A 16,464-nucleotide genomic window follows, 5' to 3' on the forward strand; every position below is an offset into this window, starting at 1 on the left:
AGATAAAACGCTACAATAAATGGTTCCAGACACATTATACTTTCTGTCCTCTATAATCTGCTGCATTTCTTTACGATAAAAGGCCATCGCAGAACGGCCTGCCATTGCTTTTGGTTCAAAGCTGTATGCCACAAAGCAATTCATCCAACCTAACCTCCCATTTATATTTGATGGATGAATCGGAAGTAACATCAGCCACGATTTTGGTTAGGATGGCTGTGTTAGCCCCTACTGGTAGATTTCTGCTCTTCTTCTGTGTAAATTAGGAACACATGAAGTCAGGGGCGCTGCTAAGGATTTTGGGCCCCATGAAAAGAATCTTGACAGGGCCCCCAACGCAGCTGAGAGTTTTTTCATATTAATTTACATAAAATCATGCGCTTTTATGGTATTTTGACTATCATTCTCATATATTTAAGTCAATCAGACAATTGAACTCCATCCCATGTCCACACCCGTAATTTGTCCTCTGTAATACTGCACTACTTCAGTACTGTATAATGTGTATATACTGTGCATAGCTGTACATGTGTCATATAGTGTATTCACATATATTTATATTTGTATGAATGTACTGTACATATTTGTACTGTACACTGGCAATGACAATAAAGTTAATCTAATCTAACCTAATATTTTTAACATGACAGTTGAAATGTAACGGAAACACTGAGCACTCTTAATACAATGAAATGTATTTATATTTATTTGCTTCAACACTGATACTGAAAACACCACCATAAAACAAAATGGCCATATACAATTTCTAATAATTTAAGCAGAACTTGCATAATATACTATATCAAAGAATGGCCAAGGTATAACATAGATGAGACTGAGTTACTCTTTCCACATCATTTCTAATCTCTTGTACTTGCTCAACATTTCTAAACAAAAGTCCAACGTCTGACCTTTTCAGCTGCAAAATCATTAATCAAATCTTTGAAGTCGAGCTCTCTAGCCAACTCGCTCTCAATGGAAAGCATAGCAAGACTGCAAAGCCTTTCTTGAGACATTGTAGACCTCAAGTAGTTTTTTATCAGTTTTAATTTGCTGAATGCCCTCTCCCCACCAGCAACAGTTACTGGCAGTGTGCAAAATAAACGCAAAGCAATGCACACTTCTCCAAAGATGCTTTGCAGCTGCAGCTTACAAATAGCATTTAGGAGTTCAAGAGGTGACAGGTTAGGGGGGAAGTTGGAAGCATATACACGGTTTAGGTGTCTTACTTGATTTTCAAAATCAGGAGTTAGATCACTGGAATACTTAGTGATCAGTGGTTGGCACACAGAAGAGATTTTGTCCTCACTAATCTGCCCAACTTTCAGAACCGCATAAAACTCGTTCACAATATCAGCAATTCTCTGGAACCTAGTGTCTAAGTCACTGATGATACTATCCATAGCAGTGTAAAACACAGTATTCCGAAACTCTGTTTCTGAATCTTCCTGAGTTGTCTCCTCTTCACAGGTTTCATCATGGAATCTCTTTCTTTTCTTCTTGCGACTGCACTCCTTGCTTAACTGAGGAGTAACTTGAGCTTCTCCAGCTATCAACTTTGCCTCAGCTAGGAGAGACCCCCATGCATCTCTCAGAGACTGCATCTCTTCTGTCAAGGCTCTGATATTGGCTGCCTCTATTTCAAGTGAGATTTTCCCTGACTGGAGAATAACATTCCTGTCATCAATGCTTTGCAGTACTTTCAGCCAGATGGTGAGAAGAAGAATAGCATCAAATGACATGAAGTATTTTCTGAGACCATTAGCATCTGATCTTGCTTCATTGGTGAGACTGCAAGTCATTAGTATGCTATCAAGTGCATTGATGACAGAAGGTAGGTGCTTTGCCACAGGTTTAACAGCCTCAATCCTTGCACTCCAGCGGGTATCAGATAGCTGATGCAATGAGGAACCTGTTTGCTCTTTGTAGATTGCCCAGCGCTCTGGGCTGCTACTTACAAATGTGTACAGGCGATTTATGCAGCCAAAAAAGGTGGATACATCTGGACTTGATTGTGCAGCATGTACACCGACAAGATTTAATGTATGAGAGGCACAAGGTGAATAAGTAGCTAGCTTGTTTTTCCTCAGTATTTCAGCTTGGACTCCCTTTACCTTCCCTGACATATTTGCCCCATTGTCATATCCCTGTCCTCTGCAATCACTGATGTCAATCCCATGCTCACAAAGAACAGACTCAATCATCTTTGCTATCTCACTCCCTGTCTTTTTGTAAAAATCCTTGAATTCAAGGAACCTCTCAGTGATCTCCCACTCGTCTTTTTCTTTGTCATATTTGACATACCGTAGTACCACCACGTTTTGCTCTGTATGGGAAATGTCTGGTGTGGCATCGGCGATGACTGCATAATAGATGGCATCCTCCCTTTCCTGTAGAATTCTTTTCAGAACTCGTCTGCCACATAAGTTGATGAACTCATTTTGACTTTCAGAGCTAAGATAATGTGTTAGCCTGGTTTGTTTTCCTTCTTTTTTTTTTTGTTTGTTGTCCCTGATTTTTTGAAAGTGCTCTTTCAGCAGAGGATCATAATGTGACAAAAGCTCCAGTGTGCCTAGAAAATTGCCATTATGAACGTCATCTAAGTCGCTTGTTTTGCCTCTGAAAGGCAGGTTTCTTGAGGCCAGGTGTAGGGTAACATCTAACAGTCTCTCCAGGATGGCCCTATTTTTCTCAATTTCTGTTTGGAACTCCCTGTTTAACAGAGAGTCTATACCTTTATCTTGTAAAACAGATCTTTGCAGATTTTTCCATCTTAAGTAGCAGTCTCTGTGTGCATCACTCCTCTCATGGATTGGGAGTTTATTGTACATGTGACGCCACTTCACATGACACATTTTAAACCCATTTTGACTGGCCAGTGCACTACAGGAAGGCTTTTTCTGTATACTGGAGAAAAGCACACATGGTATGCAATAAAGTGACTGATTGCTTTGACTAAAAGTAAGCCAGTCTCTCTTAATTTTTTCTCTCTTATTGGCTGACTTTGTATAATTCAAGTATTCAGGGAACGGCTTCCCCCCTGAATCGCATGGCATTTCCACTTTCTTTTCTCTCATGGTCACAGCCAATTTTCTGACTATATCCTCCCTATCCTGATCAGTACAAACTGCTGGCCACAAACCAGGGTCGTTTGTCACAATATTTTCTTCCCTTTCAAATCCCTCAACATTCAGTCCATCCTCGGCATCTGAATTCTCATCTCCATCTTCACTCTCTGCCATCTGTCTCTCACTTGCATCTGTACCCTCTTCCATCTCTTTCTCCACTCCCTTAGTTCTCCCTGACAAACAGGAAGAGGGTCCTGGAACTGACAAAGTATATAGCATTTCCTATAGCCAATCTTTTCCACTCTACAGATGCCTCTTATATGTTGTGTGTATCACTTTCAGACATTAATGTGTTGCCATTAAACCAATACTAATAGCCGCTCACCTTCTTCTTCATGTGGGAGCGCAGAGGCTGATTCAGGGGATGCTGGAGTTAGGGGTTGGGAGACAGCTGGACCAGTTGCTGCTGCTGGTTCATTTGACTCTGTTTGGAACGAGGCATGATTTTGACAATAAATCACAAAGCCTTGCTGCTCCCTGACTTTTCCTAAAACTACATGAATTTTCATTAAAACTAGTTTAAATATTTATTGTGTGAATAAAAACAGAAATATAATCATTTCTACCTATAACGTCCACAGGCAGTCATTTTGCGCTGTTTAAATTGAGTTTTGCCGACGGTCTGGATCAGATAATTTGAAAGTATTATGTGAAGATGGTTGGCAGAGATGAATCATGCTGTATTTGACAATATAGGGGACATTGTAGTAATACAACTCCACATCATCTTCAAGAGATACACTGAAACCTCACAAACAGCTGATAGTTGTTTGTACAGCAGCTGGCAGAGGATTTTTATCAGAGTTCATGAAGTTAGACTGCTTGCAAGACTCGTACAAAGATGCCGACACCGGCTGCATGTGAGGCAAAGCCGTGCACCCGCTGCACCCTGCTCTATCGAAACGTGCTAACTTATCGAAAAATGCTACCGTAGAGACCTAGGGCCTCATGTACAAAGCGTGCGTACGCACAGAAAAGTGCCGTAGGCTACGATCATTGTCACGGGCGGTCCACTATAACAATTTAGGCCTACTTACAAACCCACCTTTTCTTGTGAAATATTGGGTAACATACTGTCGACCCTTTGCCTCTTTCACTTCTCTTATTTTTTTCTCTTTCCGTTTTTGACTTCCAGATTTTTGAGGCATTTTCACATCCTCTGTCAAGTTGAATCTGCCGGGCCGGCGCTATAAGTGAAGTCAAGCTGTTTGTGTTGCCTTGGTTACTGGATACAATTTGGGCGGACTGAACCATTTTATGATAATCGAGAGGGGGAGAGGGGCCCACGGACGTTTGTGTTTCCTAAACAAATACATTTTTTTGACACCAGGAAACAGCAAATAGAATAATTTAAAGTTAATAATTTTTACTATCAAATATTTTTTTTAGCACCACAATTTTATTGGGGGCTTCTCTGGGCCCCCTCTTAGTCATGGGCCCCGAGAATCGTCATCGTTTACCCCCCCTTTACAGCGCCCCAGCATGAAGTACATAAACCATCAACAGAGAACAAAGTTCTCTCAGAAGAGCCCAAAAGACTAAGATCTTTCCGTTTCTGTGAGAGACAGCAAAGGGACAGTTAGCACCACCTGCAGAGTTCAGACAGCTTGAGGATATTAGGTTATGTTCAGACAGGGGCGCTGCTAAGGATTTTGGGCCCCATGAAAAGAATCTTGACAGGGCCCGCAACACAGCTGAGAGTTTTTTCATATTAATTTACATAAAATCATGCGCTTTTATGGTATTTTGACTATCATTCTCATATATTTAAGTCAATCAGACAATTGAACTCCATCCCATGTCCACACCCGTAATTTGTCCTCTGTAATACTGCACTACTTCAGTACTGTATAATGTATATACTGTGCATAGCTGTACATGTGTCATATAGTGTATTCACATATATTTATATTTGTATGAATGTACTGTACATATTTGTACTGTACACTGGCAATGACAATAAAGTTAATCTAATCTAACCTAATATTTTTAACATGACAGTTGAAATGTAACGGAAACACTGAGCACTCTTGATACAATGAAATGTATTTATATTTATTTGCTTCAACACTGATACTGAAATTTCAAAATAAAACTCTTCAATTTAAAAAAACAGGAATTACAATCTGTGGTGAAAAAAAAATCTCAGCCAGAAAACACCACCATAAAACAAAATGGCCATATACAATTTCTAATAATTTAAGCAGAACTTGCATAATATACTATATCAAAGAATGGCCAAGGTATAACATAGATGAGTCTGAGTTACTCTTTCCACATCATTTCTAATCTCTTGTACTTGCTCAACATTTCTAAACAAAAGTCCAACGTCTGACCTTTTCAGCTGCAAAATCATTAATCAAATCTTTGAAGTCAAGCTCTCTAGCCAACTCGCTCTCAATGGAAAGCATAGCAAGACTGCAAAGCCTTTCTTGAGACATTGTAGACCTCAAGTAGTTTTTTATCAGTTTTAATTTGCTGAATGCCCTCTCCCCACCAGCAACAGTCACTGGCAGTGTGCTAAATAAACGCAAAGCAATGCACACTTCTCCAAAGATGCTTTGCAGCTGCAGCTTACAAATAGCATTTAGGAGTTCAAGAGGTGACAGGTTAGGGGGGAAGTTGGAAGCATATACACGGTTTAGGTGTCTTACTTGATTTTCAAAATCAGGAGTTAGATCACTGGAATACTTAGTGATCAGTGGTTGGCACACAGAAGAGATTTTGTCCTCACTAATCTGCCCAACTTTCAGAACCGCATAAAACTCGTTCACAATATCAGCAATTCTCTGGAACCTAGTGTCTAAGTCACTGATGATACTATCCATAGCAGTGTAAAACACAGTATTCCGAAACTCTGTTTCTGAAGTTGTCTCCTCTTCACAGGTTTCATCATGGAATCTCTTTCTTTTCTTCTTGCGACTGCACTCCTTGCTTAACTGAGGAGTAACATGAGCTTCTCTAGCTATCAACTTTGCCTCAGCTAGGAGATACCCCCATGCATCTCTCAGAGACTGCATCTCTTCTGTCAAGGCTCCGATATTGGCTGCCTCTATGTCAAGTGAGATTTTCCCTGACTGGAGAATAACATTCCTGTCATCAATGCTTTGCAGTACTTTCAGCCAGATGGTGAGAAGAAGAATAGCATCAAATGACATGAAGTATTTTCTGAGACCATTAGCATCTGATCTTGCTTCATTGGTGAGACTGCAAGTCATTAGTATGCTATCAAGTGCATTGATGACAGAAGGTAGGTGCTTTGCCACAGGTTTAACAGCCTCAATCCTTGCACTCCAGCGGGTATCACTTAGCTGATGCAATGAGGAACCTGTTTGCTCTTTGTAGATTGCCCAGCGCTCTGGGCTGCTACTTACAAATGTGTACAGGCGATTTATGCAGCCAAAAAAGGTGGATACATCTGGACTTGATTGTGCAGCATGTACGCCGACAAGATTTAATGTATGAGAGGCACAAGGTGAATAAGTAGCTAGCTTGTTTTTCCTCAGTATTTCAGCTTGGACTCCCTTTACCTTCCCTGACATATTTGCCCCATTGTCATATCCCTGTCCTCTGCAATCACTGATGTCAATCCCATGCTCACAAAGAACAGACTCAATCATCTTTGCTATCTCACTCCCTGTCTTTTTGTAAAAATCCTTAAATTCAAGGAACCTCTCAGTGATCTCCCACTCGTCTTTTTCTTTGTCATATTTGACATACCGTAGTACCACCACGTTTTGCTCTGTATGGGAAATGTCTGGTGTGGCATCGGCGATGACTGCATAATAGACGGCATCCTCCCTTTCCTGTAGAATTCTTTTCAGAACTCGTCTGCCACATAAGTTGATGAACTCATTTTGACTTTCAGAGCTAAGATAATGTGTTAGCCTGGTTTGTTTTCCTTCTTTTTTTTTTTGTTTGTTGTCCCTGATTTTTTGAAAGTGCTCTTTCAGCAGAGGATCATAATGTGACAAAAGCTCCAGTGTGCCTAGGAAATTGCCATTATGAACGTCATATAAGTCGCTTATTTTGCCTCTGAAAGGCAAGTTTCTTGAGGCCAGGTGTAGGGTAACATCTAACAGTCTCTCCAGGATGGCCCTATTTTTCTCAATTTCTGTTTGGAACTCCCTGTTTAACAGAGAGTCTATACCTTTATCTTGTAAAACAGATGTTTGCAGATTTTTCCATCTTAAGTAGCAGTCTCTGTGTGCATCACTCCTCTCATGGATTGGGAGTTTATTGTACATGTGACGCCACTTCACATGACACATTTTAAACCCATTTTGACTGGCCAGTGCACTACAGGAAGGCTTTTTCTGTATACTGGAGAAAAGCACACATGGTATGCAATAAAGTGACTGATTGCTTTGACTAAAAGTAAGCCAGTCTCTCTTAATTCTTTCTCTCTTATTGGCTGACTTTGTATAATTCAAGTATTCAGGGAACGGCTTCCCCCCTGAATCGCATGGCATTTCCACTTTCTTTTCTCTCATGGTCACAGCCAATTTTCTGACTATGTCCTCCCTATCCTGATCAGTACAAACTGCTGGCCACAAACCAGGGTCATTTGTCACAATATTTTCTTTCCTTTCAAATCCCTCAACATTCAGTCCATCCTCGGCATCTCCATCTTCACTCTCTGCCATCTGTCTCTCACTTGCATCTGTACCCTCTTCCATCTCTTCCTCCACTTCCTCAGTTCTCCCTGACAAACAGGAAGAGGGTCCTGGAACTGACAAAGTATACAGCATTTCCAATAGCCAATCTTTTCCACTCTACAGATGCCTCTTATATTTTGTGTGTATCACTTTCAGACATTAATGTGTTGCCATTAAACCAATACTAATAGCCGCTCACCTTCTTCTTCGTGTGGGAGCGCAGAGGCTGATTCAGGGGATGCTGGAGTTAGGGGTTGGGAGACAGCCGGACCAGTTGCTGCTGCTGGTTCATTTGACTCTGTTTGGAACGAGGCATGATTTTGACAAAGTGCGTTTGACTGCATTGAACGTTTAACTAAAACTGTGTATTGTTATTTTTTCCAGCGTTTTCTTGACCTAACATGGGGAGAAAATTGAGTTCCCTTATCATGCACTTTTAACACTAGAACGGCCACCAGCAGTCATTTTAACCGCAACATTTAAACGTATGGTAATTTTCTTTAACACTAGAATGAACAAGGCATCATTTTGACCGTTTTGAAATTTGCATAGTCAATAACTTTGTCTAAATAAATCACAAAGCCTTGCTGCTCCCTGACTTTTCCTAAAACTACATGAATTTTCATTAAAACTAGTTTAAATATTTATTGTGTGAATAAAAACAGAAATATAATCATTTCTACCTATAACGTCCACAGACAGTCATTTTGCGCTGTTTAAATTGAGTTTTGCTGACGGTCTGGATCAGATAATGTGAAAGTATTATGTGAAGATGGTTGGCAGAGATGAATCATGCTGTATTTGACAATATAGGGGACATTGTAGTAATACAACTCCACATCATCTTCAAGAGATGCACTGAAACCGACACCGGCTGCATGTGAGGCAAAGCCGTGCACCCGCTGCACCCTGCTCTATCAAAACGTGCTAACTTATCGAAAAATCCTACCGTAGAGACCTAGGGCCTCATGTACAAAGCGTGCGTACGCACAGAAAAGTGCCGTAGGCTACGATCATTGTCACGGGTGTAGTGAATTCCAGGGCCCAGTTTATGGCCGTGCCCCTCTCTCTCTGTAACAATGGACAAAGGTTTGCTACATTTTGATTGGATCTTGGTGGACTAACACAAACAAACTGTCCAACGCCATCAGATAAAGATGGAAGAACAACATCCAGACCTCTCTTAGAGGGTAAGAAGAAGACCTCTTGTACCAAGCCTGGGAAGGACAAGGCTTCTCATTGGTCCACAGGCAGTTACTGCCCTTCACCCATCTAAACACTACTTCCTAAGGTTGGCCAGAGACTGCCATAAAAATTCCTTGGGACCTTAGCAGAAATGGGTGAAACAAAGAGAGATCACAAAGATCCATCCGAATCCATTCAAAACTATGTTTGAAAACCTTAGAACTGATGCAAACTACACATCCATTTAATACTTATTCACAGAAATAAGTATTCTCAGTGACAGCCATTTGTAGTGCAACATCTGATACAAATACAGCTGTTAATGTACAATTGAATGACAGTTAAATCTTTTTCCATCATGTTTAGTCTCTATTTGTTTAGAATATTGCCAAAGGTATTCTGGTGGTGGTTTGGAAAGTGAGAAATGCATTGGTAAACTTTAAAGACACTGTAAAGACTTCCAACTTTGTGCTTTATGCAAATGAGTTCCACAGGGGAGAGAAGGGTGGGCCACACTGTGTGTGTCCCCTCTGATGCCAGCAGCCAATCACAGCACTCGAATGGAGAAGTGCCAAAATGCAATCTCCTCCTCATCGGAAAGGGATAAAGGTACCCTTTCTACAGACACTCCTTGTTCTGAGTCTGCCATTCAAACAGGGAAAGACATAACAGATATTGTTCTGAGTCTGTCCGTCAAAGGGGATAGACATTAACAGATAGACCGTTCTGAGTCCCAGCTTGCGAAGCTGAGACACAACAGATACATCGTTCTGAGTCTGCCCTGCGAAGGGAGAAGACATAACAGATATACCGTTCTGAGCCTCTGGTCCATCCAGAAGAGACAACAACAGATCCCGTGATCTGAGCCTACAGCTTGTGAGGCAGCAACAGAGACGACTACGTTCTAAGCCTCTAGCTTGTGAGGAAAGAGACATCAACAAACACTACGTTCAGAGTTTCCGTCCAGTGAGACAGTGACGACATCTGCAACAAGGTTAAGCTCAGGAGAGCAAACCTTCACTTCAAGGTACCTTCGTCTGCGTGTTCCAGATTGTTAAGGACCTTCTGCACCTACACCAGGGCCTCATCTGCGTGTTCCAGATTTTAGGACCCTTTGGTGCTCCAGGAGATCAGCATCCCACAGAGCTTCGTGTTCAAGACTATTGAAACAGATTCTGGCTCCTCTCCCCACTGCATTGTCACCCAGCACAACCAGTGGAAGACGTCACTGTCATCGGACTCAACCAAGTGGAACGTAAATATCACTTAACCAAACCTCTTTCCAGAGACCTTGGCATTGTTGTATATTATCAGTATATAGTTTCCTAATTAGATTCAATATAGCTGATGTTAGTCAATAACAAATAATCTCTCATTTATTTGTTTGTTGCATAATAAGGTTTTCCACCTTATTATTTTTAGAGAAACAGTTTATCTTTCCATAAGATAGCGTAACTCTTCCATAGCCACACCCAACTTAATCACTTGTATTCTATGTAGCTTATGCACTTTATTCCTTTATCATTCATGGTATTCATTTAGTAGTTGTGTTAGTTATTCTTGTTTATCTTTTTGTTAATAAAATGTATTTTATTACACTTGTGTCTTCCTTGTGCTGATAATACAGAAAAGGTTCTACAAGTTAGCAATATCACCAGTCTTTCAGATAAATCAGCTGACCACTTTACATTAATTCTAAATGAATGAAAGCCCCTGTTGGGAGTGTTCTCATACTGCCAAGGGAACAGACCTTGACTGGTGCCCTGAACTAGGGAAAAAGGGGGAAGTGGTCATCTGATGTACTCATAACCACACCTTAAGAGACGTGTGTCCAAAAATCACAACGTCAGCGGTGACTTGAGTACCAATCCCTATTTTACTTCGCGTCTTTGGATGGACAAAGTAAAAATCACTACACGGGCGGTCCACTAACAATTTAATCCTACTTACAAACCCACCTTTTCTTGTGAAATATTGGGTAACATACTGTCGACCCTTTGCCTCTTTCAGTTCTCTTATTTTTTTCTCTTTCCGTTTTTGATTTCCAGATTTTTGAGGCATTTTCACATCCTCTGTCAAGTTGAATCTGCTGGGCCGGCGCTATAAGTGAAGTCAAGCTGTTTGTGTTGCCTTGGTTACTGGATACAATTTGGGCGGACTGAACCATTTTATGATAATCGAGAGGGGGAGAGGGGCCCACGGACGTTTGTGTTTCCTAAACAAATACATTTTTTTGACTCCAGGAAACAGCAAATAGAATAATTTAAAGTTAATAATTTTTACTATCAAATATTTTTTTTTAGCACCACAGTTTTATTGGGGGCTTCTCTGGGCCCCCTCTTAGTCATGGGCCCTGAGAATCGTCATTGTTTACCCCCCCTTTACAGCGCCCCAGCCTACATTACCTACATGTATCATCCATGGCGGCGGCGCCTTCGTCTGGTCTCCACACACAAATGAACTCCGCCTTTGTTCGTAACCACTCCCTCAAAAGCATGAGCTGGCCCGCTTTGGACCAAGGTATTCGGCGGGCCGAAAAACCCAGGCCGTTGGCCCCGAGGAAGCCCCGACGAGGCACGATCAAGCCCCAGAAGTGACAGTGGAAACGTGACTGGCCCTGGCACGCACTGGCATGCACTAGCACGCCTGCTTTAGGCCCGACAGTGGAAACACGGCTGACAAGTTCGCCTCTCGCTCCTTGGTGACATCGCGTAAGGCAAATAAGAGGGTGACATCTAGTGGAGAAGACTCGTAATTGGATTAACGTTTATCTTACGTTCAATGTTTGCGGAAATAAATATGGAAAAAAAAATCGATTCGTGGCCTTTGAGAATCGATTTTGAATCGACTACATTTTAAAAAACGATTAATCGAAAAATCGATTTTTTTACCCCAGCCCTATGTATTCACGCAAGATACTCCATACGATGGACATTAGACATTAGACATCTGTGTGCACATGTATTTGACTATTCAGGCGCGAGCAGAACTGATCGAGAGAGATAGCGCACGCGAGAGAGCGCTTCTGTTGTGTGTCATTCAGCGCAATTCCGCCTATCCCTCCTTCACTAACTGCACGTAAATAACGAATTGTGTGATTGTATTGTAATTTTGTGCTTTGTTTAATATCATAAGTAACCTGCTATGTCTTGTCGGTCGACGTGTTGTCAGTGTCCTCTTTGCTCCGTGATGCATTTATCACTGTGTGTGGCGTCACAGCGCCAAGGCTTGTCGGACAAAGCAACACTAAGGGGGGCGGGTCTTTGCGAAGGGTCAATTCGGCTAGGTATACATCCGTGCTAAAATATCAAGGTGAAAGTCATCATAGCTTGCCTAGTATAGACCCAGCTCCCAACCCAAATTTGAGAATAGATTAACGGCGATATTTTTTTTTATCGCCCGATAAGAGTCTCACGTTAACGCAGCACGTTAACGCCGATAACAGCCCACCACTAATTAAAATACTATTTGGCCAGTGGAAATGAATGAATCAACTCTATATTAAAACCTTTATCTAAAGTATTTTATCCATGGGTTTCAAAGACGTCACTTATGCTATGCCCGCCGCCATTTGTGTCCGAGATGGCATCTAACACAGCAGCGCTTCATTGTATTGATGTTCATCTTTAGCTTCAGCGCGAGTGCTCAAACAGCAACACAAAACATTATCTACGATTGTGGCTGTCATATTAATAACATTTTAATTGTCTACACTATTGTATTAAAATATTGTGAATTTTGCTGTGTTTCAGCGTGTTGTTACAGGAACGCATCCACAACAGGAGCTATTGCTACATTACTAGTTCAAGTTCATGCGCGCATGATTTTGTGCAAATATAAGTTGTAATTTTATGTTTATCTTGTATAAATATATATATGAATGACCCTATATAGGATGTGTTCGGTTGAGTTAATTAACCTAGCAAAGCGCTTCAGTTTACGGGTGTTCGTTCAGCGCGTGTAACGTACGTTAGCTCAATCAGTAATGTTATCAAAATGAGATGATTTGAGGAAAAAATCTGTTATTGTTCATGATCCTTATTATTAACCAAACCATTTATGAAAATAATACGAGAACAATATAAATGGTTGTTATTAAAAATAATGCATTCATTTTTTGAAAACATGAAAGTTTTAATATTACAGTAGTAAACATTTTTAATGACTTGATCATTGCTGTTTGAGCTGCGCACGCTGAAGCTGAAGAGAATTAACTGAAGGTTTACTCAACGGAACATCCTATATAAGATAATTCATACTGTAATTCATAAGATAATTCCACTACTGTAATGGGCAGTTTTAATGTTGAATGGCATGAGCATGAAGAGAGGAATTGGGTGAACTGAATTTAACAAAGGGTTCAACAGTTATAACCTTTAGAAAAGTGAATATTTGAACTGGTGGTGGTGCTTTAGAGTTGGTCCTAGAGACTCCAAAATTGGTTCAATCACTATTCATGACCATCTCTACAACTGTGCCAAATTTCATAATTTTCTCATGTTCCATTGATAGGGCTACCATAGACTCCCATTCTGGAAAAATAATAATAATAAAACTAACAATTACAATAGGGGCTTGTTGTGAACAACAGTCAAGATGGCATTCTGGGGACCAGTTTACTACAGGGCCCCTCTCTAACTCCTGGTGTGTAAGAAGATGTGCCACACTGTGGTTGGATCTTTGGTGACTGATCATAAACAAAATGTTCAGCAACATCAGATAAGATGTTCGGACAACTACCAGACACCTCTTCCAGAACAGGAAGGGGGACCTTCTGCACCCACCAAAACCAATAGAGGACTTCTCATTGGACGACACGTTGACTCTAACCACCAAACTCATTCCTAAGGTTTAGGCAAGGACTGCCATAACAATTCCTTCAGGACCCCTGCATGGAGCAGCAATGACTGAAATAAAGAGAGGCCACAGAGATCTATCTAAATCCATTCATACCTATGTTTGGAGGCCTTAATTTGATCTAAACTGTTTATGCTAATGGTTACTGACTGTTAAAACAACAGGTCATGGGACAGACCTGTTCACAGATAAACAAATGCATGGACGATGATTTAACTATTTCATAGTGTGTTTGGTGTCTATCTGTTCCCTACGATGCCTTTAATAATTTGAAAGAGGTTTGGTAAAGAAATAATTCATGGGTAAAATGTTAAAGACACTATTTTAACACTGTACTTTATGCTATGCAAATGAGTTCCACACTAGGGTGGGCAACACCGGGGCTGCTTCAGATAACAGTAACCAATCACACTCCAGGATTGGCAAGGCACCACATTTCAATCTCCTCATCATCAGAAATGGATAAATATGTCCCCCGGGTAGACACACCCTTGTTCTGCGTTTCCAGCTCAACGGGGAAGGAGATATTAACAGACACTCCACGTCCTGAGTTTCTGACCTGACGGGGAAAGAGACTACAAGACGGTTAAGGTGAAGCTTTCGTGAACATAACCTTTTAAATCGCTTCCAGCTGCACTCTAGCTGCAAAAAGGGCCCCAGCATTGAGGGACTTCATCTGACCCTTAAGGCTCCTACAGCAGCACAGCCAAGTCCACAAAGGACCTCTGCATCGGCAGACATTGCCTGTACCACACGGCTCCTCAGCGACACAGCCAGCCTGCAAAGGAACCTGTGAAGATTCATCTGACCCAGCTACCCAGTCCATCCTAAAGGACCCTCTTGGCGCAATCGAAGTTCAGCATACTCCAGCCCAGAGTGGCACGACTACTGGATCGCAACTACGCTCCCTCCCACTGCACGCAGCCTGCATCCTCAGTGGAAGACGTCTCTGCTACCGGATTGATCACCCAACTGTGTGGAACGTAAATATAAACTTACCAATCCTCCTTTCTAGAGACCTACAGGCTTACAGGCTACAGTCCCTTCTGTGCCCCTAATAAGTCTCTGGTTGAAGGAAATGCAAATTCACGCCTGTACAGTAAAGGGCACAGTTTCAGCTGTGCTACCATTCTGGATTGCAGAAGAATTGGATTGCAAAAAACAAGCACAAATGTGCAAAACACATGTGATGTTTAAGTCTTTTTTGCTGATTCGAATGGTTGAATTTGATCATTGAAGGTCAGTAACAAAGACATTGGTTAATAAAGAGAGATTAAATACATAAAGTATATTTTAAAGAAACATTTAATTTTTAATTTAATTTTCAGGTTTACGTTATATTCTGATGTTAGATGTAATGCGTTACCCCCCAACACTGATCACTTTTAAGCTGATTGTTTACAAGTGAAGAACCCGTGTCAGCACCTACCTCTCGAATCTCCTCACACAGCATAGTGAAAACCCAGAAATACAGCACACACTCGGAAGGGGCAGGGCCATCAGGAGGAGGCGGTTTGAAGTCAACCAATAGCACATAGGCGTACAGAAACAGGAAGAGGAAGTACATCAGAACGTTGCTGATAAATGTAGTGACAGGAGCGTACCAGAACTGCTTCCAGCGGGACAACAGAAAGGGCTCCTTAAGTTTACAAATTTCAGTGTCTACAGGAGTACCTGTTACAGGAAGAAAGAAACAGGCAAAGACAATAAGGGTAACAAGTTTCAGTCAACCTCATCAAATCAAAAGACCAAAAAAGATAATTAATGAACAAATTTCTGTGCAAATTGTTCATAAACCCATGGGTTTCTAATTGACCAGTCAAACCTTTAGTTGGTTGTCTGATATTTGAGACATCTTGCTCGGCTTCACTGCTGAATATTATAAGAAGATCACAGATAAAGGCATGTTCGTCTACAGAGATCATATATTTATGCATGAAGTATCAAATAAAACATAATTTACTTGTGTTTGATGTCACTAAAGAAGACAGTCTCTCCATTGTCTGTTGCTGAGGGTGGAGGTGAGATCGGTGATTTCTCCCTTTCTGTGTTTTCCTCCTTCCTGCGAGAAAGAAAGAACTTGGTCATTCCGACTATGCAGTACATTTAGAATGTTAAACACAGCTTGTAAAAATGGAAACGGTTAATAATTCACTATTACTAATTTTACATCATGTTACTAATTTTTACATCACTGGGTGATGCACTGCTAATTTATTAAGACATTTTCCAGGTGTTCACTTTTTGTTCACAATTTTTTTTCTCTTTTCTCCAATCAAAATGGATCAAACAAAACATTTTCTTGGGAGTGTTGTACAGTACCCGTCAAAAGTTTTGGAAACATTAAAATTTTTCAATGATTTTGAATGAAGATACAGTACGGTTAATAGAGCGGTTAACAAAAGACAATAGAACCCATTATAATCATTGATGTCGTCTACACGAAGGACAAATGCTTTGCAGCTTTTAGATGTTGCGACACAAGTGAGAATGGTCGCGTCTGGTGTAGACACGGTGTAAAATACTATAAAAGCAGTAATTTTGCAAAATGTTTTCTATTTGAATATTTTAAAATGTAATTTATTCCTGTGCTCAAAGCTGAATTTTCAGCATCATTACTCCAGTCTTCAGTGTCA

The 16,464-nt window shown here is 40.9% G+C and overlaps 3 protein-coding genes across 3 annotated transcripts; all 3 read right to left on the bottom strand.

Annotated features, from left to right (window-relative positions):
* Nucleotides 1–683: 683 nt before the first annotated feature.
* On the bottom strand, nucleotides 684–4,603 carry LOC125261511 (zinc finger MYM-type protein 1-like). Its single transcript, XM_048180065.1, has 3 exons — nucleotides 4,174–4,603; nucleotides 3,454–3,552; nucleotides 684–3,328 (listed from the first exon to the last, which is right to left on the bottom strand). Exons 1-3 carry the CDS (start codon nucleotides 4,274–4,276, stop codon nucleotides 888–890), a joined length of 2,643 nt encoding a protein of 880 aa, XP_048036022.1. The 5' UTR covers nucleotides 4,277–4,603; the 3' UTR covers nucleotides 684–887.
* A 63-nt stretch (nucleotides 4,604–4,666) lies between these two features.
* LOC125262693 (zinc finger MYM-type protein 1-like) lies at nucleotides 4,667–12,068 on the bottom strand. The gene is made up of 4 exons (XM_048181510.1): nucleotides 10,930–12,068; nucleotides 7,986–8,084; nucleotides 5,465–7,860; nucleotides 4,667–4,717 (listed from the first exon to the last, which is right to left on the bottom strand). Exons 1-4 carry the CDS (start codon nucleotides 11,030–11,032, stop codon nucleotides 4,667–4,669), a joined length of 2,649 nt encoding a protein of 882 aa, XP_048037467.1. The 5' UTR covers nucleotides 11,033–12,068.
* Nucleotides 12,069–13,187: 1,119 nt separating this feature from the next.
* Nucleotides 13,188–16,046, bottom strand: LOC125262922 (transient receptor potential cation channel subfamily M member-like 2). The gene is made up of 3 exons (XM_048181764.1): nucleotides 15,792–16,046; nucleotides 15,654–15,700; nucleotides 13,188–15,502 (listed from the first exon to the last, which is right to left on the bottom strand). The coding sequence occupies exons 1-3, from the start codon at nucleotides 15,932–15,934 to the stop codon at nucleotides 15,177–15,179; spliced, it is 516 nt and encodes a 171-aa protein (XP_048037721.1). The 5' UTR covers nucleotides 15,935–16,046; the 3' UTR covers nucleotides 13,188–15,176.
* Nucleotides 16,047–16,464: the final 418 nt, after the last annotated feature.

The sequence above is a fragment of the Megalobrama amblycephala genome, linkage group LG2, assembly GCF_018812025.1.
Source record: "Megalobrama amblycephala isolate DHTTF-2021 linkage group LG2, ASM1881202v1, whole genome shotgun sequence".
NCBI classification, from domain to species: domain Eukaryota; kingdom Metazoa; phylum Chordata; class Actinopteri; order Cypriniformes; family Xenocyprididae; genus Megalobrama; species Megalobrama amblycephala.

What these genes read in the sequence shown, in the direction of transcription:
- LOC125261511 (XM_048180065.1), bottom strand. Translation starts at nt 4,276, where the DNA reads ATGCCTCAAAAATCTGGAAGTCAAAAACGGAAAGAGAAAAAAATAAGA. An exon ending in CCAATATTTCACAAGAAAAG is followed by an intron (nt 3,553 to 4,173) that starts GTGGGTTTGTAA and finishes CGTTCCAAACAG; the next exon opens with AGTCAAATGAACCAGCAGCA. An exon ending in GCTCCCACATGAAGAAGAAG is followed by an intron (nt 3,329 to 3,453) that starts GTGAGCGGCTAT and finishes ATACTTTGTCAG; the next exon opens with TTCCAGGACCCTCTTCCTGT.
- LOC125262693 (XM_048181510.1), bottom strand. Translation starts at nt 11,032, where the DNA reads ATGCCTCAAAAATCTGGAAATCAAAAACGGAAAGAGAAAAAAATAAGA. An exon ending in CCAATATTTCACAAGAAAAG is followed by an intron (nt 8,085 to 10,929) that starts GTGGGTTTGTAA and finishes CGTTCCAAACAG; the next exon opens with AGTCAAATGAACCAGCAGCA. An exon ending in ATGATTTTGCAGCTGAAAAG is followed by an intron (nt 4,718 to 5,464) that starts GTCAGACGTTGG and finishes TGAACTCTGCAG; the next exon opens with GTGGTGCTAACTGTCCCTTT.
- LOC125262922 (XM_048181764.1), bottom strand. Translation starts at nt 15,934, where the DNA reads ATGTACTGCATAGTCGGAATGACCAAGTTCTTTCTTTCTCGCAGGAAG. An exon ending in TTTAGTGACATCAAACACAA is followed by an intron (nt 15,701 to 15,791) that starts GTAAATTATGTT and finishes TATAATATTCAG; the next exon opens with CAGTGAAGCCGAGCAAGATG. An exon ending in TATCAGACAACCAACTAAAG is followed by an intron (nt 15,503 to 15,653) that starts GTTTGACTGGTC and finishes TTCCTGTAACAG; the next exon opens with GTACTCCTGTAGACACTGAA.